Source organism: Euprymna scolopes, chromosome 2 (genome assembly GCF_053919585.1).
Source record: "Euprymna scolopes isolate OS-2025 chromosome 2, ASM5391958v1, whole genome shotgun sequence".
Taxonomy (NCBI): domain Eukaryota; kingdom Metazoa; phylum Mollusca; class Cephalopoda; order Sepiida; family Sepiolidae; genus Euprymna; species Euprymna scolopes.
In genome coordinates this window covers 152,686,245-152,711,795 of record NC_136483.1, presented here as the reverse complement: position 1 = coordinate 152,711,795, position 25,551 = coordinate 152,686,245, and the positions used below count along the sequence as shown (strand labels likewise).

The 25,551-nt window shown below is 34.2% G+C and overlaps 1 protein-coding gene across 1 annotated transcript in view; it reads left to right on the top strand.

The window, feature by feature from the left end:
• LOC145297756 (cilia- and flagella-associated protein 100-like) overlaps window positions 1–25,551 on the top strand; it is a 96,100-nt gene that overhangs the window by 24,856 nt on the left and 45,693 nt on the right. Inside the window, exons 4-6 of the mRNA XM_080144000.1 lie at window positions 5,628–5,749; window positions 18,018–18,171; window positions 22,989–23,056. Of these exons, the coding sequence (XP_080000126.1) occupies window positions 5,628–5,749; window positions 18,018–18,171; window positions 22,989–23,056 (344 nt within the window). The remainder of the gene's footprint in view (window positions 1–5,627; window positions 5,750–18,017; window positions 18,172–22,988; window positions 23,057–25,551) is intronic.

Here is a 25,551-nt window from a genome sequence, read left to right as displayed (position 1 = left end):
TTCCTGAAGTTTTATGCATTCCCTAATTAGCTTAATAGCCTTTGTCTACTGCTAACAGTTTTATGGCTATGGTTTAATAAAGGGAAAAAAATCATCATCGTTATCATTATCATCATCGTTATTGGCGTCACTTGAATCGAGTCTACGGGTTTCCAGGGACTTCATTCATGGGTTCTCATATGAGAAAGCAATCTAATTCGAGAACCACACACCATATCACAATTTGGGCATACGTTATCGTTTGGCTAATTTTTATAACGCATTATTCTTGCTGCTCTAGGTTCATCAGCACTGTTCTCTTTCGAACTTTTCCACGCCAGCGATTGTTTCATTTCTCCACTCCACTCTCCCGAGTGCACTCGTTTCCCATGTTGTGTGGTCAATTCCACTCAAATAATATTTATTGCCTGTATACAATTTTTCGTTCAGGCCACTAAAGTGAAGTTTTACGAAATTATTATATAAATCAATCTGGGTTACTGTTCTGTTCAGTTGTAGGAGGTTCACGCTACCAGGTCCTATCTTCTCTCTGAGAATGGGTTAGTCTATTGCTACTTGCCTGAAGCGCCTCTACCTGGAAATGCAGACGGAGCTGTTCAGGCAGATTTTAGAGCAAAGTGCACACATCCTAGTGAGTTAGCTACTAAAAGCCACACCTGACCTTGTGTCTGACTTCCTTGCAAGGAGGGAAATAATATACATACACGTGTATATCCTTTTTGTGCGCACATACGTACACACATACACGCACGAGTACACGCCCACACACACGTGCACGCAACACATACACATACATGATCATTAAATAAAAAACTTGTTATCTCTATAGTAATCGAGGATGCTGAACTCAGTTGTCTACATCCTGTTTTGCAGTACGATTAGGCAAAAGATAACGAAATTACCTTGGTAACATCCACGGATGCAAACATGCAAGAAAACTGGTTGGTGTCCCAAAATAGAATACTATCCGGAAAAGCACACCTGGCAAAGCTGTACGAAAGTGATGTTTTTCTGATAGTAGCAGGAAAGGAAAGATTTATGTCATGGCCCCTGGCCTTTATTAGAGCTATTTTGGATGACGATAGCATTTTTAGATATTGGCAAAAACCACGCCAACAGTTTGATCTCTTTTTTTTTCTGATTGTTTCCTCATTTGTTTAATACAAAGTTTAATACAATATTTTTCAACCAATGAAAATTAACTTTACACCTTCCAGTGAGAACTCTAATTTGGTCCGGAAGTGAAAAGTGGAGGGGGTGTATCTCAACAAAATAGAGTAAGAAAAAGGGTGGCTATTCAAGCCAGTCGCTTTTTGCCGTTCGTCTAACTCGCATCTCTATTCACCACAGACTAGTCAGTGCTCCATATTCTTTTACTTTAATTAAAATAGCACACAAATAAAGTTACGATATCATAAAGTGGACCAAACTGGTTGCAAGTTTGGTATTTTAATCAATTTCAACACATATACGGAAAGACATAAAAATACCTTTTTTTTACACAGGAATCACCACTTATTAAGGCCCGGAGGCCACTCAAGGATAAGGGTTAATAGGTATACATCAGTCACTGTGATTATAGCGTAGTAAACATAAGTAGTGGGAATTTTGTAAATTGGATTAATTAGGGGGACGGTTCATCAAGAACTTGTTTATGTTGGACTTGAAGACAATCAGACTGTAGTCAACTGGAAAGCAGGCAATCGGAAGAGAGTTTCACAGTCCTAAGAAAGAAGTTTTGTTTTTCAATTATGAGATTATATATTTTTTTTTTACAATTACATATAAACAGTCTGAAAAAAGTAGGTGCTAAAAAGAAAACAATGTAGACTTGAAAGTAGGTGATTACTGTAGCTTGTATATTTAGCTTGAAATGATCATCTCTTTTTTTTTTATTATACCTGAATTCTTTCCTCACTTACGAGCAGGATGAGGTGGAGGCGCCTGGCTTTGCCCTGGGCATAAAATACACTTAAATATGATATTTTAATTTGTCCAGATTTCGTATATATTATTATAGAGTCGTGATTTAAAAGTAAAAAAAAAAATGTATTAGATCATTCGTAGACATTTATGCTGATAACATTACCATCTATGGCAACACATCAAAGGCTGTAAATGACCAGGTTCTCTCTGATTCTCTCTCCTCTGATCTGGAGCATGTGGTACAATGGGGAAAGAAGTGGCTGGTTAATTTTAATGCATCTAAACCCAAGCTTTAACTTCAACAGAACTTTCATTGATCCTGTGTGACGTCATAACCAAAATGAAAACAGCTGTCCAGACTGGGTTTGCAGTGATCTGATAGACCGAAATACAGTACAGTACAAAATATAATATATTTCCAAAAATAAATGCAAAACCATACAAAAACTGCTAAGTTGTGCAAACCACTGATATTTTTTTTTTTACAAAGGAATCATCACTTATCAAGGCCCAGAGGCCACTCAAGGATAAAGATTAAAGAGTGTACAGTGGTCAAAAGGAAAATATCATAGTAATCGTTAGAAGCGTGAATTTGGTAAATTGGATTACTATTGGGGAACAGCTGCTCAAGAACTTTTTTACATTGGACTTGAACACGGCCATATTGTAGTCAGCTGGAAAGCAAGTGAGCGAAAGAGAGTTCCACAGGCGGGCAGTTCTAAGAAAGAAGCTTTGTTCATAGAATCTACGTTTAGGTTTAGACACAGAAAAAGAGTGGGGAAAATTATTGATAGTGTTTACAGTCAAACGAGTGTTTCTCGTGAATGTTTGGCAAGGGGGGGGAACTATAGATTAGAGCACAGATGAGCACTTGCCATGAAAATAACAATAAAACAGAGACAGGCTCGCAACGTCTCTTCTGTGAGAAAGAGGTTGCAGGGAAGAGAAAAGAGCATCCCCCACTAGGCTACAAAGTCTATTCTGAACTTTGTCAGGGCAGGATAAGGTCTCCCTAGCAGCTCCTGCCCAGATGTGACAGCAATACTCCATCCTTGGTGTACCTGGCTCTTATATAGGTAGAGAATTGCATCAGCAGGTAGATATCTACTGGATTGACAGAAGGATCCCATTATTTTTCCAGCAACCCCGGCAATGGATTCCATTTTAGATCAGGAGTAAAAGTCAAGTGCAGAAGCTTGTCAAAACATGAGGCCTCCCCAAGACGAGAGGCATTCATTTCAATTGATGCCAGATGGGGATCAGAACGTTGATGATGTAAAGATAGAAGCTTGGTTTTAGATGCATTAAAAGTAACCAGCCACTTTTTTCTCCATTGTATCACATGATCAAGATCAGAGGAGAGAGAATCAGAAAGAGCTTGGTTGCTTACGGCCTTTGATGTGCTGCCATAGATGATAGTTTTGTCAGCAAAAATGTCTACGAATGATCTAAGTATGTGATATGGAAGATCATTGATGTAGATCAGGAAGAGAGTTGGACCCAGGATGGACCCTTGGAAGACGCCAGCATTAATACTAAGAGCTTCTGATTTCTGCCCATCAACCACTACTCTTATAAATCTTTCAGAGAGAAATGATTTAATAATTGAAAAGACATTTTCAATTATACCATAGCTGGAGATCTTGTGAAGTAGGCCTTTATGCCATACCCTATCAAAGGTCTTTGATATGTCAAGAGCAATTGCCCATGAAAGGTAGCCTCCATCGAGAGATTCGTTAATCCTATGAGAAATAATCCTAAACATATCTGCTGTAGATCTAGCAGAACTGAAACCATATTGCATGTCCCTAAGAAGGTTAGTTTTACTGAGGTGGTTGACTAATTATTTATTTAACACAGATTCCAGCAACTTACTCATGACACACAGGAGACTTATTGGCATGTACTAAGAGGGAGATGACCAATCATCTGAATTCTTAAATGCAGGGTTTTTGATTTGCTTGGCAACATCACGCACAGATATTTGTAAGTCGCATAGTGTGTTTTCTAATACAGGAGGAAATATGGGGGGTTGGTGGCCTTGATCGCATAGAGTAGAATTAGCTGCAAAGTTCTTGGCAAAGAGTTTGACTTTGTCTGATGCTGACGAGATTATCTCAGTTCTATTGATGATAGTTGGGATAGAGCACACGCTTCTGTTCACCAACCTGATAGATCCTGAACTGTCATCTAAGCTTCAGCCCCTGTCCCATCGATGAAATGTTGCATCCTCTGTTTGTTTTACACGTATTTTAATCGTAGATGCTCTGATGAACTACAAGCTCTTGTGCTCCCTAGATGAAAATACCCTCGACAAGTAGCAAAGTCCCACCCCTACAAAGTAGATATCGCTAGATGTAAGAAAACCCTCTACTCTAATAGCTTGTTTCCCAGAACTGCTAGACTTTGGAATTTTCTTCCGGGTTCCTTTTTCTCTTACTGTACTGACATGCAGAAGTTCAAGTGTAATGTAAACAGACATCTTGCTGCTAAACTCCCTACATAGTACCTCTGCAACCTAACTCCCTGATAGTAGCCCCCTACATCAAAGTGGCAATGTGCCTTGTTTGATGTGAAAATGTAATTTAATAAAACTGGTAAAAACCAAACAGAAAAACCACATTAAAAATAAATTTATTGGACTTAAGGAGTTGGAGTAAGATAAAAACTTCCGACTCCGAATCCAACTTCGACTCCGATTCCTAGTACTCTTAGAAATCAGACTCCAACTTTAACTCCAACTGAAACGCCCAACTCCGACTTCGACTTCGACTCCGACTCGGCAACCCTGCTTGAAACCTCACCAAAGACCATAACCATTGGCAGAACTTCATTGTGCTATGCCCTCAAGTGTTGAGCTGTCCAGATTTTCATTTTAAGACTGTTGGCAGTGGTACTGTTGTCATAACTTGGATCGGTAGAAAGCAGCGTATCTCCGATCTTGCTCGTTAATCATTCAGACAAGATAGAAGTCTCCTATATTTGTACACAACTGGCCAACTAGTAGATGGTCTGAAAAAAAAAAAAAAAAAAACCGTTTTCATAAAACTGAAATGGAATCATGCCGTTTTTTTCTAGGGCGATAATTTTATCATTTCTCCTTGTATATATGATTCATTCCTAAACTAAGTAACGTATCATTATGAATTATGTAATGTACATTCTATGAAACACGGTAAGTAACATGAGTACATCCTTGTTTTGTAAACTTTAGAGTTTAATGAGTCTGCCCCTACAAAAACAATCGCACCCTCTCAGAAAGATTTCTTTTTAACATAAGCAAGCTACAAAACAACACAGAAAAGAATTGCTCTTCGTCAATTTTGGAGTTATATTACATGATAAAATTTCACTCAGATGAGTGTGTGTTGGGATGTCAATAAAATGTATATGAAAATATTATGAAGTATGGAATATATATTCTAGACAACATGGACACATTATTGTTTTGTGAACTTGTTCATTAAAGTGGTGTTGTCCTGAAGCTACACCCCAAAATAAATTAAAATTAAGGTTATAAATATGGTTTTACCCATACCAAGACAGGTATTCTTCTCGTGTATTTATATTTAAAAAAAAAAATCATAAAACTTGAAATTGGATATTAATAAAAAGCGAATGATCTCCAAAGAGGTTTAATAAAAATTTATTGATCTCACTTCCAAAATGTATGTTCTGATTGTTTTTGTTTTTTTTAATAGATGATGCCAAAGATGCTAAAGATGCCAAACCTGTTACGATAACTATAAAGAATCCATACAAAATGCCATCAGATATCGACATCTTTGAATTTCGTGAAAAGGAAAGGAGTGCCAAGAAAAAGGTATCACTAAGAAAAACTTAATTTAACTTCTTTTATCCCTATTGTCGAAAGTCTCACAAGCACTCTCCAATTGGGGTACTTTTAAAACTTGTAACTTATGTTCTAGTCATGAAAATGTAGACAACTAGTTAATGAACAAAGCTGATTAGTTAATGAAAAATACGATGCATAAATGGAATTTTCTCCTACTTACAGAAATTCGGGTTGGATAGAATATGTAATCAATAAAATCGATTTAAATTTCTATTTGATCTAAAGAACATTAAGTAAAAGTTTTTGTAAATGAATGGTTAGTTAGAATCAAATAGCAATGTGTTATGTACGTTGTTATTAAGTCTAGGTTAGGAAATTACACGGATTTAATTATTCATCATATTGCATAGATCAAAAGATTCTATTGTTAGATTCAAAGATTTTATTGTCGGTTTTCTTGATATTTTATATCAGAATTCTTTCTAGAAAGACATCGAAGGCCATGAGAAGGTTGCCAATATCCTAACTGAAAATTATTTTTGTGAAACGAACTGGATTCGAACTGGGTGCACCCAGGTCTGTGTCATTAATCTGGTCTATCATTAACCGCCATTTCCCACTTAATTATTAAGGGAAAATTATCTCTTCTCATTAATTACTTGATTCTTTTTTTTTTGGGGGGGGGGTAAAAAAATCTCACAAGCACTCTCCAATTAGGATACCATTAAAGCAGGTAACTTATGTTCTATTATTCTTAACTTATTTCCATTCGTTAGGAAGATAATAAAATTATCTCCCCTTGAAAGTGTTAAGATAGAATTTGAAGATGTCAATAAGAGGTGGGAGTAGCTTTCGTTTGCATAGTAGTTATATTTTTTTGTAATTTTTATCCATCCCAAACAATGCATATTGCAACTGAAGCCTAAGAGATTAGTATGATAAAAGGCAGATTCATAGAAGGCAACCTGTATGGGAAGTTGAGCAGCAAGATGTTTGTTCACATTACACTTCTGCATGATAGTACATAATCGTGTTGACACTGTATGTTATCTTCCTATGACCAGAATATACATGTGGCTGGGGACCGCTTGTGAATTTTATATTCCCTGTAAACTTCTTCCTTCAGAGGAAGATAGCATAGCTCACCAAGGACTAATATCTCACTAGGTATTACCAGTTTGCTATAATATATATGTTAGTATGGTTGAGGAAACATGGAGCTAGTGACGAAAGCAAGCAGTACGAGAAAAAGAAACAACCAGAGTAAAAATCTTACGCATCTAAGAGCTGCTAAAGTTAAGGAGTGGAAGTTGTGTGAGCGGGGGTATTTTTGTTTAGGTGGTATAAGTGTAGTGGGTTCAGTGTAGCACATTCTATCGAAGTACTTATAAAAAAGCATATTCTATTGAAGTACTTATAAAAAAGCACATTCTATCAAAGTACTTATAAAAAAGCATATTCTATCAAAGTACTTATAAAAAAGCACATTCTATCAAAGTACTTATAAAAAAGCACATTCTATCAAAGTACTTATAAATAAGCATATTCTATCAAAGTACTTATAAAAAAAGCATATTCTATTGAAGTATTTATAAAAAAGCATATTCTATCGAAGTACTTATAAAAAAGCATATTCTATCAAAGTACTTATAAAAAAGCACATTCTATCAAAGTACTTACAAAAAAGCACATTCTATCAAAGAACTTATAAAAAGCATATTCTATCAAAGTACTCATAAAAAAGCAGATTCTATCAAAGTACTTATAAAAAAAGAACATTCTATCAAAGTACTTATAAAAAAGCACATTCTATCGAAGTACTTATAAAAAAGCATATTCTATTGAAGTATTTATAAAAAAGCATATTCTATCGAAGTACTTATAAAAAAGCATATTCTATCAAAGTACTTATAAAAAAGCACATTCTATCAAAGTACTTACAAAAAAGCACATTCTATCAAAGAACTTATAAAAAGCATATTCTATCAAAGTACTTATAAAAAAGCACATTCTATCAAAGTACTTATAAAAAAGCACATTCTATCAAAGTACTTATAAATAAGCATATTCTATCAAAGTACTTATAAAAAAAGCATATTCTATCGAAGCATTTATAAAAAAGCATATTCTATCGAAGTACTTATAAAAAAGCATATTCTATCAAAGTACTTATAAAAAAGCACATTCTATCAAAGTACTTATAAATAAGCATATTCTATCAAAGTACTTATAAAAAAAGCATATTCTATTGAAGTATTTATAAAAAAGCATATTCTATCGAAGTACTTATAAAAAAGCATATTCTATTAAAGTACTTATAAAAAAGCAGATTCTATTAAAGTACTTATAAAAAAGCAGATTCTATCAAAGTACTTATAAAAAAGCAGATTCTATCAAAGTACTTACAAAAAAGCACATTCTATCAAAGAACTTATAAAAAGCATATTCTATCAAAGTACTCATAAAAAAGCAGATTCTATCAAAGTACTTATAAAAAAAGAACATTCTATCAAAGTACTTATAAAAAAGCACATTCTATCGAAGTACTTATAAAAAAGCAGATTCTATCAAAGTACTTATAAAGAAAGCACATTCTATCAAAGTACTTATAAAAAAGCACATTCTGTCAAAGTACTTATAAAATGGCACATTCTATCAAAGTACTTATAAAAAAGCATATTCTATCAAAGTACTTATAAAAAAGCACATTCTATTGAAGTTCTTATAAAAAAGCATATTCTATCAAAGTACTTATAAAAAAGCATATTCTATTGAAGTACTTATAAAAAAGCACATTCTATTGAAGTACTTATAAAAAAGCACATTCTATCAAAGTACTTATAAAGAAAGTACATTTTATCAAAGTACTTATAAAAAAGCACATTCTATCAAAGTACTTATAAAAAAGCACATTCTATCGAAGTACTTATAAAAAAGCACATTCTAGTGTTTTGAATTTGTCGGTGCACATTTCATTAAATTACCTGTAAAATAGACACAGGGACACAACATTACGGTGATGTGACAGCTTGGTTAGCAGTGCAGGACTGCAGGAACTATTAGATTAGAGACATTTTTTTAGACTGTGATAAGAGAGGTGATTAGTGGTAGATGCACCAGCCCAAATGTGGCAACAATACTCCATACAAAGGCGAATGGTGGCTTTGTAGAGATACAGGGCACTGGCAGGTTTGAATAATTTTTTCCAATTCATGTTGCCTGTGAAGATTAGGCCAAATAGTTTAAATGGTGAATTCTTAGGTAAAGTGCTATTAGTCATGGCAATTGGTGATTGAGAAGGCTTCTTGTAATTGTTAAAGGAAAGCAGCTTAGTCTTAGTAGCATTAAATATTATCATCTATTCATGTCCTCATTCTAACTAAAGTCATTTTCTGTGGTTTCAGTGATTGCCTTGGATATGTGCAGATTCGTATTTTTTTACATGTTTGTTTTAGAGTGTGGTGTCATCAACAAATATACCCATCTCGGACATAATTTCATCAAGGAGGTCGTTTATCTCAGGAGAGGCTAGGGTAGATTCACCAGCTCAGATATGGCGACAGAGTGCAACAGTAATAATTCAAAGAAGTGCCTTGAAAAGTAGGAACTTATTGTATGACTATAAGTTTAGATACGGCATAATCGTGTTGATACACCGGTTCTTATCAGATTACTGAAGTTTAGCAATGTTGAGCCTGGTTATAACCAGATGGGTGACCATTTGGGAATTCTAGGCGCTGTATGTGCTCTCTGCTTATCTCGGCATTTGTTTCCAGTCGTCTTGTACATACACTTCACTGGTATTTAACAATGTCGTCTCAGGAGATGTGGGGTTTGAGATTGTGCACCTCCTGCCACAATAATTTCACGTGCAGGCACCCCATCGTGGGTATCCATAGTCTGTTAAAGAGTGAAGGAGCCTCTAAATAAGCTTACAAAGATACATACAAAAAAGAATTGCAATTTCTTGAGACTTAAGATGAACATTAAAAACACATCCAGAAACTAACAAATAGTTAAAAAAAAAAAAAATCAATTTGTAATGTTAATGTTACAGTAACATAATTTTGAGATTATAGTCTGTTAAATAATCAGTGCTTTTTTTTTATCTTGGAATTATCTGTGATCCACAGTTTCATACATATACATGCCTTTAACAGATGGATTCGTCCATTTTTGAAGAAATTTCTTTTCTAATTTTGATTCATTACTACTTCAGATGTTGATTTATTTTATTGTATACTAGCAGGACCTGTGTATCGGCATTGCCCATTTGAACTCTAACCAAAATCCAGAACAGCTATGATGAAGCACCGTCCCCTCAAACAAACAAAAACGTACCTATGATTATCTAGTGCATTATCATATGTGAGTCTTGTAAATTACTAACTATGAATAAACATCTAAAAAAAACTCTTAACATTGAAAGATGGCGGCGGTTGCTACTAATTTACTTCCATTTCAGGTCAGGGGTCTGATTTACTTCCATTTCAGGTCAGAGCCAGTGAAGAAAAATTGTTGGCACTGGCAAAAGTGGACAAAATAAAAGCATCTGGCAGTGGCAGTATCTACTGGCTGTCATTGTTGGTGCTGATGGTTGCTGGTAATAATTGTTGCTTTAGATTAGCCACTTGTCATTGTCGGTGCATGGCACTGTCAATTATTGCTATATTGAGGCGGTTACTTGTGGGAAGTTGTTGCCTTAACAACTCTTTGTGTTTAACATCTGCTAGTTGTAATTTCCATTTTGGCTCACTCGTTATAATCTGGCGTTTTCCGTTTTTTGCCGGGCGTTACCAAGCGTGACTCATAGAAAAACATGCACCAAAGTGCAGAAGTACCTGTCAGTTATTGCTACATTGAGGCGGTTACTTGTGGGCACTTGCTGTCTTAACAACTCTTTGTCACTGTCATCAAGTGTCAGAGAATGACGTCCATGACCGCTGTAATGTTCGATGCGTTGGTGTAGATGTTATATCACATGTGTTTTGTACATATGCATAATACAGAACGTGCTATATATTACATATTATGTTCAAGTAAAATCAAAGTATGTACGGTAGGTATTATTTGTAGAAGTGTTAGGTGCCTCCCATCGTAAGAGTGGGTCAATAAATCATAAAAAATAGTTAAAAAACATCAATTTGTAATGTTAATACATTAACATGATTTTGAGATTATAGTCTCTTAAATAATCAGTATCTGTGTTGAGCTGGGAATGATCTGTGATCTACAGTTTCATACATATACATGCCTTTAACAGATGGATTCATCTCTTTTATAGAATTTTTTTTTCTATATTTTTTTTTTTTAATTAGAGGTCACTCAAGGATAAGGGTTAAATATTAAGTAGATGATGAGACAAGATCAGATTAGAAACAGGCTAGATTATCTAAATGAACGACTCAATAGGAATTTATTCACATTAGACTTAAAGACGACCATTTTATAGGAAGCAGACATACGGTATTGCATTCAACAGACAGACAGTTCTAGAAAAGAAACTCTGCTCATGGAATTTTCATTTAGTTTTAGGCACAGATAGGGAGTGAGGAAAGTTGGTGGTGGTTGTTTTAGCTAGGCAAGGATTTGCTTTGAACGTTTTATGGGGAGGAACTATAGATTGAAGCTCAGTCAAACACCTGCCATAAAATTATCGATAGAGCAGAGATAGACTTTCAATGTCTCTTCTGTAAAATAAAAAAGGTAGGGAGATGAAAAGGTCATCGCCCACTAAATTTCGAAGACGGTTTTGTACCTTGTCAAGCAAGAAAAGTGTGCTTTTAGGAGCTCTACCCCAGATGTGACAATAGTACTCCATTTTAGGCTGTATTTGACCCTTCTACAGATAGAGAATTGCAGCGGAAGTGAGATACTTTCTGGAGTGGTAGAATGATTCCACCATCTTTCCAGTGATTTTGGCAACAAATCTGATGTAGGGTTTCCATTTCAGGTCAGGAGTCTAATTTATTTCCATTGCAGGTCAGGGGTCTAATTTACTTCCATTGCAGGTCAGGGGTCTAATTTACTTCCATTGCAGGTCAGGGGTCTAATTTACTTCCATTTAAGGTTAGGGGTTTAATTTATTTTCATTTCAGGTCAGGGGTTTAATTTATTTCCATTGCAGGTCAGGTGTCTAATTTACTTCCATCGCAGATCAGGAGTCTAATTTATTTCCATTTCAGGTCAGGTGTCTAATTTACTTCCATCGCAGATCAGGAGTCTAATTTATTTCCATTTCAGGTCAGATGTCTAATTTACTTCCATTTCAGGTTAGGGGTCTAATTTACTCCTATTTCAGGTCAAAGGTCTAATTTACTTCCATTTCAGGTCAGGTGTCTAATTTAGATGTTGCTTTATTTTATTTTATATGTTATGTATGTGGTTATCCTAAAGACAGCATAATCACGTTGACACATCAGTTCCTGCTGGACCACCAAAGTTAAGTAGCGTTGAGTCCAATCAGTACTAAAATGGGTGACCATTTGGGAAGACCAAATGCTTTAAATGCTCGTCACTTATCTAAGCATTGTTGCCGATCATCCTGAACTTCTCCTTGACACTAGAATCATGCAGTGACAATTCAGAAGAGGTGTGGTTGGGATTGCACAACTCTTGTTTCATAATTACATGTGAAGCTACCCTTGCAGAGGATATCCATTGTCTCTTATGACAGAAAGGAGGCAATCCTAAAGTAAAATTTATTCTATGTCTGTAGGTGGCATAATGAATACTCGTGGAAATGAATTCATAATGTTTGTTTTTTTATACTAATGAGTCACGCCTTAGCAAGGTCGAAGGCCACTCACAGGCAAAGCTAAATGAAATTATCAGTTCGATGATAACCAACACTATGAGAGGATTTGAAACGATAGGTGGAATGGGCAGAACTTGGTTACTTGACAGCTTGACTAGTATTTTGACATTGAACTTGAAAACTAATATGTCATAGTCAGCCGGAAAACAGCCTTGCACTATTGTACTCTACAAATGAAAAATTCTTAGCGTCAAATTATTTTCATAGAAGTTCCGTTTGGTTTTAATTACTGAGAGAAAGATGAGAAAATGCTTTGCAATGGTTGTAGTTTTTGCTGTGGATGTTTAACAGGTGAAACAAGAAATTTGAGCTCAGTCAAACACGTGTCAAGAAAATAACAATAGAGTATGTTATATAGTCGTGTGTATATAAACGGCACTAAGACAGCGAATGTTGTATCGTCGTAGGGAAGAGATAAGTGTTTGGATACGTCTCTTTATAAAATGTGTATACGTGTGATCGTCTATTTATGAGTGTCTTTGAAATCGATATACATTATAAATGTTGCGATGTAAAAACGTCAAATGGGATCATACCTTTTCCCAACGGTTTCCATGTTGGCCGGTTCAGCTGTTTGGATCATTGGACTGAAATAAAGACTTTCAACTTCTTTGAGAGAGAGAAACTTACCTAAAACGTTGATAATATATACATACAGGTCTTTATTTCGGAATCGTCCCATTTCTTAGAAGTTACATCCATCGTTCTAAATTACCTCTCTAAGCCTCGACCCGCTTCCTCGGTCGTTTTGGAAAATCCATCTTTTCTTGTTGGCTCCACTAACTAAACTGAACTAAAACATTCATTGACCACGTATCCTCCTAAGATACAAGTCAGCTTCAAGTTACTTCTACGTCAGATTGTTCTAGGTTTAGCAATTTTTAAATTGTTGTTATTCCAAAACCTATTTGTTTATATTATTTACGTAAATATTGACCCTTCTAGTTTATTCCAATATAAACATTTATCTCAACAACAATTTTTAATCTCAACAAACTAATTTATCTTCACTTGCATGATTATCCTGCATCGTCCGGGATTGCTTTATGAAACAAGTAGAGAAAGACTAATAAGTCTCTTTTATGAAAAAGGGGCTGTTAAAAAGAAAAAGAGGTAATCGCTCATTAAATTTTGAAGTCAATTTTGTACAAAATATTGTTAACTTGTAATTATATTCTTGTCAACAAGGACCCATGACTCAAAGGATATCAGTGCTAAGATATAATTAGTTCTAAGTTATAGTCTTCTGGTGGTTAGAACTTCAATCCTTGCTACAGCCGATACTAAGAATATAATTAAAATATATTGATGAGACAAGAACAAAGTACCTATGAATAGGTTAATATTTATTTGAAAGATATATGATTGTCTATCTTACTTTATCTAGAAATTTACTTTTTTTTATCAAATTCGAAACAACTGATGCTGTTAAGCTCATAAACAAAACCTGTTCAGAGTCTTAAAAATATCTAGCTAGAATAAGTATTTTCTTAAAGAAACTCAAGCGAATTATATTTTAGTGTAAGAAACATGCTTTAAGGATAAAAAGAAAGGAAACAGAATCAGATATTAATTTGCCAGTTGCAATGATATTTAGGTCTATTTTTTTTAATTTGATCGACTTTATTTCATATTTGAGATAATTATTTGTTCATTATTTATAGTTCTTTTAGGACTTTGTTTCTTCTGACCAGGTTCAATGTTGCTTAACATTGGTGATCCAGCGGGAACCGGTGTGCCAATGTGATTATGCCGTGTTATGCCTGGTCAGTAATGAATGGGTGACCATTTTGGGACTTCCAGGTGCTGTTTGTGCTCTTATCTTATCTCGGCATTGCTTCCAATCGTGCTGGACTTCTCCTTGCTACTGGACTCAAACAGTGCCGATCAGGAGAAGCGTGGTTGGAGATTGCGCAATCCTTGCCTTACAATTATGCGCGCAGTTGCTCCTACAGGAGGTATCCTTTGTCTTCCGAGACTGAACCACAACATCGTATTCTGACCGTAACGAGTATTCATCACTCCACAACGCATACTGATATTACATCTCTATAACTCTGGAAAAGAAATGAAAGATAAAAAAATTGTGATCGTTTCATCTTGAAAATATTTCTTCTTTTTCTTTGTTCTTGTTTTATGGCATATCAACCCCCTTCAGGTTATTTAATGTCGAATCCAGTGATTTTGAAGAACAATTTTTTAATAGAATATATTTGTTTGTTTTTTTTAAGTCGGTTTCTATTTAACCAATAGTTGGGACCCTAACAGGTACTACCACTCCGGGTTAGAGTGGACCTGGGAGCAATGGCAATTAAAGGGTGGCTACACACTCCCGAAAGCCCGCAAGCTGGGGCCTCACCATCAGATATACAGTCCTGGTCAAAATCATTAGACCACTTAAGAAAGTAAGCGTTTACACATATTATCAAATTTTTAATCAAACAAATGGTTGTAACTATTGCCAAAAGAGAAAATATGATGGAAAAAAATGAAATCTGCTTCATTCGAAACTTTAACCCTGATCTAATAATTATTTTTTAAAAAACAAACATTTTCACCTGGTGAAAATGATATGACCACTGATAATTTATCTAACAAAAGGCTATTATAAATTACTAAAAAGGGTCTTAATATTTAGTATAGCCTCCATTATTACGAATTACTTCAAAAATTCTCTTCAGCATGCTTGTGACTAAGTTTTTTATCAGTTGCGAAGGAATTTTATCCCATGTACTGAAAACTGAATCAGAAAGTTCCTTTATCGAATCATACTGGGTTCCATCCTTGAACACTTCTTTTGCCATCCATCCCCAAAAATTTTCAATGGGATTGAGGTCCGGAGAACATGCTGGATTATCTAACAATTCTATATTATTTGAAGAAAAGTATTCTCGTGCTTGTCAAGAAGTGTGTATAGCAGCGTTGTCTTGCTGGAAAATCCAATTTCTTCCACACAGACGTGGACCTTCAGTCCTGATAGAAGCATTTTCAAGCATTGAAATGCATTTCAATGATGTTTGCCGGCCTTTCACTACTTGCAACTTTAGGGTCCCAGCTGAAGAGAAAGTACCCCAGATCATTAAAGACCCTCCTCCACTATGCCGGGTTGAAAAAGTCTCTTTGGGCAAATTTTTATAATGCCAATAGTGTTGAAATCCATCTGGACAATCTAGATTAAACTTTTTTCTCATCGGAGAAAATTACATTTTCCCACTTCTCTTCATCCCAAGTCTGGTATTTGACGGCATATTTAAGTCGGTTAGTTTTCTGCTGTTCAGGAAGACGTGGTTTCTGCAGTCGCTTTAAATGATTGAAACCCTTCATTTTCAGATGCCTTCTGATGGTTTTAGGACTACATTCTGCTGCTGTTTGGCTTTTCAATCGACTTGAGCTCATACTGGAGTTTTTTTTTTTAAATATATGATACGGCGATGCAGTGATGGGATTATTTTTTTTGGCCGACCTGGACTCTTTTTGTGCCCATATTGATCTGGATTTCTTAAAAAATTTGTGATGACCGTGTTGCTACGATTCACTTCGTTTACAATGGATCTATGGGAGAGTCCACGCCTATTAAGCTCAAAGATCCTTCCTCTCTCAAACTGATAATGGTTTCACTTTTGCCATTTATAATTTAGTAAGATGTTTTTTATCCACTAGCAAGTTGCTTTTAGTAACATAGAAAGCTTTTCACATTCATTTTTTCAAAACTAGCTGTTTTATTAAAGTGGTCTTATCATTTTGACCAGGTGAAAATGTTTGTTTTTTAAAAAATAATTATTAGATCAGGGTTAAGGTTTCGAATGAAGCAGATTTCATTTTTTTCCTTCATATTTTCCCTTTTGGCAATGGTTACAACCATTTGTTTGATTAAAAATGTGATAATATGTGTAAACGCTTACTTTCTTAAGTGATCTTATGATTTTGACCAGGACTGTATATCTGATGGTGAGGCCCCAGCTTGCGGGCTTTCGGGAGTGTGTAGCCACCCTTTAATTGCCATTACTCCCAGGTTTCAACCATTTGTTTGATTAAAAATTCGATAATATTTCTTAAGTGGTCCTATGATTTTGACCAGGACTGTAGTTTAAGGTCATATCCAGGACCTTGAAAATATTTAACCATTCCATATCCATTTACATTTTATAATCTTTGATTTTTAATTCATCTTTTTATTTTTCATTTCTTTTCTCCATTTCATGAACTCTTTGCGGTAAAACCTTTTTTTTGTTTGTTTTATGACCAGTTTTCACATAATACTGTTTCAATTTATGGCAGTACCAGCAAAACCATCACTTCGCTATAATATTCATTTGCTCTGATGAGAAAAATGCGTTCCTCCTCTGATAAGAAAAACGCATTTCTTTGAAAAGTTCTTTGCTAAAACCGCCCCCCTCCTTTTTGTGACTCTTTTTTCATATTTCTCAACAAAAACTTGATATGTCTGACTATATAGTGTTTTTTGCACAGTGGTCAACTCAAATATTCATGTGTTAAGGCCTGAAACTGCACCGTTATCCATTTACACTGAGATTCGGCGTCCACAGGGGCTCAAAAGAGGTCAGAAATACCCCAAAATGGCCAAAAAATGACACTTTTTGCCTCATAGCGTTTGATCCATCCATTAGATTTTCCTGAAAACGTCCAAAATGTGGAGGCCATTGTTCTTAATATAAATTCAGTATGGGTGACCCTGGTAAAATTCTGGTTCGCATACCTCTGGGAAATTTAGGGCTAAAAAAAACATACCTTTTTTGGAGCTCTTTTTTTCATATTACTCAAAAACTTGATATGTATGTCTATATAGTAGTTTTCTATGGTGCTGAATTCAAATATGTATGTCTTAAGGCGTGAAACTGCACGGTTTGTCCATTTTTATTGGGATTCGGCGTTCCCAGGAGCTCAAAAAGGTTCACAAATACCCAAAAATTGCAAAAAATAACACTTTTTACCCCATAGCTTTTGCCCCATCCATTGGATTTTTTTCTGAAACTTGGCAAAAATGTGAAGGTAACGTTGGCCCTTCACACTTCTCACATTCATCATTTCTTCACTATTTTTTGTGGCATCATCTGATATGCAGCACCAGAGGGGGACATGCATGCACGGCTTGTATTCACTTTAAGTTTACAGAAGCTTTTGGCTTGTAAACTTAATTTTTAACTCTTGATGATGATGATGATATATATATATATATATATATATATATATATATATATATATATATATATATATATATATATATATATAATTCAGTACAAATATATATCCCAAATTTAACTAGATACACGCGAAGAAGGTCGTAGCTTACATCGGTGGAAACATATGCAAATAACACTTAAGATGAGAAGTCTTTGTTAGTTTTGTTTTGTTTTTTACAAATTACGTTTTTCATCCAACTTTCTTTATTATGAAATTGTTATACAAAAAAGATTAAAAGTTCATTAACTATTTTTTCCTTCTTTCCTACTTGAACAGGAACGAGCCGAGCAAAAAAAGTTGAAAGTCTATGAAAAGACAACGTACACCCGTAAAATCAAAAGCCTATCGCGTTTGGCCATAAAGAAAGATGCGGTAGATGAAGACGAGAAGCAGTCGGCAGTTAAGGATGATTACACAAGTCGCATTCCTGGTCAGTCGGAATAATCTCCATATCTTTTAATTTTACTGTTAACGGTTTTACATCGTAGAAAGAAAATGAAATAAAGAATCATGGAAATTTATTTGATATCGATTACCTTTTGAAATAGAACTTATTACAATAATGAAAATCGTAATCTAAAACATAGTTCCGAATCAACCCTCTTATTTTTGCTCTGTTTTTGATTACACATTTCGATGTCGTATTATTGTTATCTCATGTTTTAGCTTTATGTACGTAGCATGCAGTACATCGATTGCTTCTTCGTAGGTAACGCATTGGTTAGGAGGTCACGATTATTGATGAAACGTCTGGTCTTTCTGAATGTAGAACCTCGATGAAATTTGTAAAGGTCTCCCGCCAATGTTTCTAGAACTTGTCGGCTGAATCGCTTTCTGGATCGGTAGTAAATCACTCCGGTCGCATAAATTGTTCCATTCTTAATTGAATAAATTGCAATGAAAACAGGATGAGAGATTCCGTCAAGTAATTTTTTATTCAATTAAATATTACTCGTCTATTTGACAAGCGGAAATGTACAGTTTTTATAGCTTGGATTATCAAAGAGGAGATAATCCATATTCACAACATTTTTCTCCACCAAATTTCTCCTTGATAGGGAAGAAAGTCCCTTAAATGTCCATACTCCTTACAAGCTTGCAGTGACCGCCTCGACAGTCCATGATTCGAGTACTCAAACAGGAAGGCTCTTCAGTGCGAGCCTGTCTGTGGGCTGTAAAGTACCTCGCTCCAAAAAAGTTATCATAATATATCTATATATATAAATTCGTTTTCCTGTCTGTTCTGTTTATTTGTTTGTATGCTTGTTCACAATTTGATTAATATATACAAAAGGCCAATTACGTTCATATTTCATTTACTTCGCTATATAGTATGCTTCTTGCAAAATATACGCTCAAGAGGCAACCTCATTTGCATATTACATTAAGGAAAATCGATTTTACTAAATAGCTGTATGTTAGTTACTGTTCATAGCGAGAGAATTGTTTTAAGTGTGCTATTTAATATTGTTATTTAAAGTTGATTTATATTTATAATATAGTTAATTTAATTTAATTTGAATTATTATAACCGACATCGATTTTTTTAGAAATCGGTTTCGAGTTATTTCCCCTGAGCGCCACCTGTTGCCTTCTATTATACAAATCTCAAACGTCGGTTTGTGTGTTTGTATGTGAGTCTAAAATTTTTCGTCAGCCATATCAGATCGGGTGGAAACTGGTACCATCTAATAGGTGCTCCATCGGGCGTATAATATCTGAAAATTAGAAAAAAAGATTAATTCTGTGGTGGTTAACTGGACCATTTCTTGCAAGGAGGGGGTCACTTTTTGCGACGCCATTTTTGCAAGTCACATACGTGTTTATGTTTATAAACGTTATTCTTTCCTTCTTTCGTGTTTCAGGTTCGAGCTAGCCTACCGCGGCTAATATTCTTTTAGGTCCCCCGACAAAAGGAGGATGGACATGTAAATTCATCCTTGTCCTTTCGCCCGTTCGTCCGTCCGCACTTTTCTCAATAACTACACCTTGGAATTTTTTGAAATTTTGCACAAACATTAAACATGATATGAGTAAAAAAAAAAGTAACGGAACGGATTTTCCGAAAAAAAACTCCAGTTGATTCCCTTAGGGGTGCCTTTCGGGTTAAAATCGCTAAAATTGACATTTTTGTGCTTATTAAAAAAAATTGATGCCTTGGATTTTTATAAAACTTTCTGAAAAGTTGTAACTAACTGATTTCTATATAATTTTGTTTGTCTATACTTCGCAATATCTCTTAGGTGTACCCCAGGGGATGTTTTATGGCTAATAAAAACACTCCATTTTTGGGACTATTTTTACCATACTGTCCTAAAGTTTCTGTGTATGTCTATTTAGCAGTTTTGCATGATGCTGAACTCAAATTTAAATATGTTAAGGCCTTGGGGACTTTTGGGGCTAAATGGGGAAAGCAAATGATGGACTTGGTCATTTTTTTTTTTTTTTTTTTTTTTTTTGCATGGTGAAGAACTCAAATTTACATGTGTTAAGGACTAAAACTGCACCGTTTGTTCATTTTTACCAGGATTTGACGTCCCCTGGGAACTTTTGGGGCTAAATGGGGGGGGGGGGCGCAGGGACGCGAACTGAGTCATTTTTTATGCCTTGTTCACTGTGCAATCATGGGATATCATGCATGCATCACTTATGTTGTCTTTGTGCCGAACATCTGAATAACGATGATAAATGATGTCTATATTTAACTATCTCTTCGTTCGATCATTCATTGAAAACATTTTTGTTAAAATGCCGACGACACAAGATAGCAGATTATAATCGTGCATGCGATGAAAATACGTGCTGGGAATTAAATATGGAATAAATAATCGTGTAAATAAAACAAAGTATATTAACACACGCGCGCGCACGCACACACACACACACACACACACACACACATATATATATATATATATATATATATATATATATATATATATATATATATATATATATATATATAATAGCATGGATACCCAGTGTTGCCAGTGTCGACATGAAGTTCTGTTTGGAACACACCTGCTATACTAAGAATATTTATCATTTTCATCGTTACCGCCACAAAAATTTCCAAAATAAAAGAACGGATAAAAACATATAAATGTAATCGCTCAAAAAAAGAAGTACGTGATACTCTCTCTACCAGATATTTCGACAGAAGGGTTATAAAGAGAAGCTATTCTACAGATATTGAGAATTTTTTGTTGCCCATGCGTTGCTCCCCCCCTCCCCCCAAAAAAATAAATAAAAACAACTTTTGTTTCAATAAAAATAGCAGGGAATGCCCGAGCGACATACAAAAAAAAAAATTAGCCGCGTAGGCAGGCTCGAAACTGAAACACGAAAGAAGGGAAAAGGTAATTTGCAAAATGTTCTGATCCGCTGTATTACGACAACTGATCATCTCATACGCGGACAAAAATATGTATAAACAATAACGCGTACGTGACATTTAAGTGAAGTTTAAGAAAAAAAATTCCTTTCAATGGCTAAAAACGCACAAATTAAATCCTTTCGGTTTATTTGTGTGTTTTTAATTTTCTTTTTTTTTTTTGTAATATTTAATAAACAAAAAAGCAAAACATTTTTCTGTCTACATGGAATTAGATTTTTACGCTCGAAACTTAGTAAATTATTTGGTGAAGAGTTTTTTTTTGTTTAGAAGTTTACAGGGGAAATAACACTGTTTCTAAAAAAATCGATGTCGGAAATAATAATTCCAAATAAATTAAATATATTATCAATATAATTGTCATTTAAAATTGATTGCATAACAATCTTAAATAAAATACTTAAAACAATTCTCTCGCTAGAAATATTAACTAACATGCAGCTATTTAGTAAAATCAAATTTCCTTGCCTTTATATGCAAATGAGGTGACCTCTTAATTGTGTATTTTGCAAGAATCGTAATATATATAGAAATAAATGAGATAATAAACTAATGGATCTTTTGTATGTATTAATCAAATTGTGAACAAATAAACAAACAGACAGACAGGAATACGAATTTATATATATATATATATATATATATATATATATATATATATATATATATATATATATAAACTACTTCATTTACTCACATAAATTAATATACGAAAGCATAAATTTATGCATAAACGTATTTACTTCAACAGTGCTTAATACGTAGGTAGAGCTAGTTAGTAAGTTATAAAATGTATATGGCGATTAAGCTACACTGAATATTCCGTGTTTCATCTACTCTAGGATTCTTCAGGCTTATGCCTAAGCCTGAAGATAAACTGACAGACAGACAGATAGACATTGTGGGTTTTATATATTAGACTGTGAGCAAAGATAACAACGGCTAATTCTTTTTGGGAAAAAATTTGAAAACTAATCTATACTCCTATAAATTCGTTTTTCTTTTGTGTGAATTTGATATTCATATAAAAAAAAACCCTCTTTTCTATTTAGTTAAAAAGAAAATACAATTTTCTTATATATGTGTTGCGGAGTTTCATACACTAGCAAAAGATCTAGCTAATTTGCATATTCTTTTAAACATTCATTTTAATTAATTCCCTATTAGGTTTTTCGGTTTTCTTATGGGATGATCATCTTTAGTTAACTATTACGTGTAATTATATTCATGCAGATATTCTACATGATTTATACTTGCATAATATTTGCGTAAAAAGTTTACAGTAAACACAAAATTGTTTCCATATATATATATTTATGTATACGTATATATTTTTGTTTAATCTATAAAAGTGAACGTGTCTGTGTGTCTGTGTGTGTACATTTCCCTACGCAATAACTCTGTTAATTTTCAGTTTACAGACTCGAAATTTGATATACAGGGTACTGAAATTTGGGAAAATCTTTGTAACTCGTGTTCGGACAGAAATTTGGCTGTTAAGTGGTCAAAGTTCAACGATTTTACCTCTGAGAACTCTACCACACTCCTCCGCCAATTTTGGGTCTAAACACTTAAAATTTTAGATATAGGTTCTTTGGACATGGATCAAACTTAATACCTTGATTTTAGCCCAAAACAATAAATTTTAAAGGGTCATAATAGGGGTTAAAGTTTTTAAAAACTGGCTCGACATACACATCCAAACACCCGGGCAACGCCGGACTAAAATGCTAGTTTAGTAAATAGAATGACAGATGCAATGAGGTATTTTTTTTTTTTTTTTTTTTTTTTTGCATATAGATATTTCCGGCCATTTATAAACTTGAAATTGAGTTAAACTTATCTGCTTACAGATGTGAAGATTCAAAAGGAGACATTAAATAGTTACATGACGAATATGCGAGAAATGTTCCGTTTACAGGTAAGGAATTTTATGCTTCACTTCTGTCAAACTTTGTTTTATAACGTTCCTTTCTTTTCTTTTTTTTTTTTTTGCTGTTTTTTTGTTTTGTTTTTTGTTTTTTTGTTTGTTTTTTGTTGTTGTTGTTGTTGTTGTTGTTGTTTTGTTTTGTTTTGTTTTTTTTTGTTTTTTTTTGCATTCTGTATAGCATAAAACATTTTCTGTTGCCGATGAAGAATTCATTCACCAGTTGAAAACGTGAATTTATTTATTGCATAACAGAATTTAACAAAATTAAAAATAAGGAACGAAAAGGTTAAGATATAATAGTTATTTAAGAATTACAAATTATGTTTTAAAAAAAAAATGGCTGCAAAACGTTTTTAAAAAATGGCATAAAAGTTTAAATTTTATACACTTAAAAAAGAAGTTAACGTAAACATTTACTGTGCTGCCATTTTATATATTCAAGCTAAAGTAGCCGATTATACAGGATCAGGCAAAATAATCGGACCCATTTTTTGATTTAATAAAAAGCAAATAAAGCAAAAAAGGTGCTCCACGATATGGACGATGTTTGGTTGTAACAGGATGGGGCAACAGTCCACACTTGTTGATGTACGATGGGGATTTTGAGGAAGGTGTTCCCTGATCATTTGATCTCATTGCGTGGTAACATTGGTTGACCCGCCCGTTCACCTGATTTAAATCCGTGCGATTTTTTTTTCTCTTGAGATACCTCAAGTCAAAAGGTATGCATTAATCGTCATCGATCTATTGAACAACTTAAAGATGCAATTCGTCAAGAAATTACTGCCATTCCTCATGAAATGACCTGCCGAGTTATAGACAACTTTCGTGAGCGCCTTCGACATTGTGTGGACAATAACAGATCCCATGTGACTGGTTTAATTCTTTTAAACTTAACGAAACAGAATGGCATTATTTTTTTTGATTATTTTACATCGAAATCACCACTTATCAAGGCCCAGAAACCGCTCGAGGATAACGGTTAGAGAGTGTACAGTAGTCAATTGGACAATATAGTAATCGTTAGTAATGGAAATTCGGTAAATTTGTTAACTTAAGTGGAACGACTCATCAATAACTTGTTTACGTTGGACTTGAAGACGACTATATTGTAGTCAGCTAGAAAGTAGGCAAACGGAAGACAGTTCCACGGGCGTGCAGTTCTGAGAAAGAAACTTTGTTCATGGAATCTACGTTTAGGTTTAGGCACAGATAAAGAGTGGGGGAAATTATTGATAGTGGTTTCAACTGGACGAGTGTTTCTTGTGAAACTTTTTTATATTTACTTTTCGAAAATAAAAGCCCATTTTGTTCGGTTATTTTATTTGCCTTTTATTAAACCTACAAATGTGTCAAATCATTTTGCCTGATCCTGTAATCGAAGGTGATCCGAGGGCTCTCTTTTCATTAACTACTACACCAAGTTGTAGGGTAGGGTGTCACTCTATTCTCACACATTACTCCACTTGCCCTTTATCCTCTCTTTATATTTGATGTTTAGCAAGAGGCATCAAATATCATTTTTTTTTAGTTTATATTATCACTCAACCAAGGATTGAACTCATGTCTCCCGACTCGTTAACCGACATTCTTACTATTATGCCAAATGAGCCGGTATAACATGCTTAAACCGCCAAATGTAAATGCCTTTGTGTATATATTAGAAACATCAAAACATCCGATCAGATGTTTAGATGTTCTGTTGGTTTGACAAGCCGAGGAAAGTACTGAAGCATTCCTTTGAATAATGATTCGGGGGGGGGGACTCAAACGTTTGTCGACATATTATAAGTAACACAAAAAATTAAAATTCAAAATTTAAATTATTTCACAGCATGAATACAAAAATTGCATGTGGGTAGTTATTATAAAATGGTTGATCGTTTTATTCATATGTTAAATGTATTTATTGGCAACAAATATAAAAGGGGCACTTTAGATTGCAATAGAGATTAAAACTGCCTCCATCTAGAAGGATTTCTCTTCCATTTATCGAGGACAGAACAGATTAAGTGTAGTATAAGGACAGACACTACACTTTGCTTCTAGCCGAAAGGCTAACGAATGAATACATAGATACTAATCTTTGAACTATTTCATCAGATAGACCCTAAAAATGTTCTTAAAAGTTCATCGATTTTCTATGCCACGAGTGTAATAAACTGTCTATATCCTGAAGAAGACGTGATGACGTCGAAATGTTTGATTTATAAACAAATAAATGTTTGTTTATTTTTTCTAATATATATATATATATATATATATATATATATATATATATATATATATATATATGCGTTGAATTGACTTGTTAACGTACATTTTCAAGTTAAACTTAACGCTTTTATCACTGAGAAAAAAACCCTCATATTATCTGAAATAATCCAGTTTACTCTAACATATATATTTTATACTGTTGCTTTTGTCAGATAGACCCTAAAAATATTATTAAAAATTCATTCGTTTATTCTTACTGATATATATAT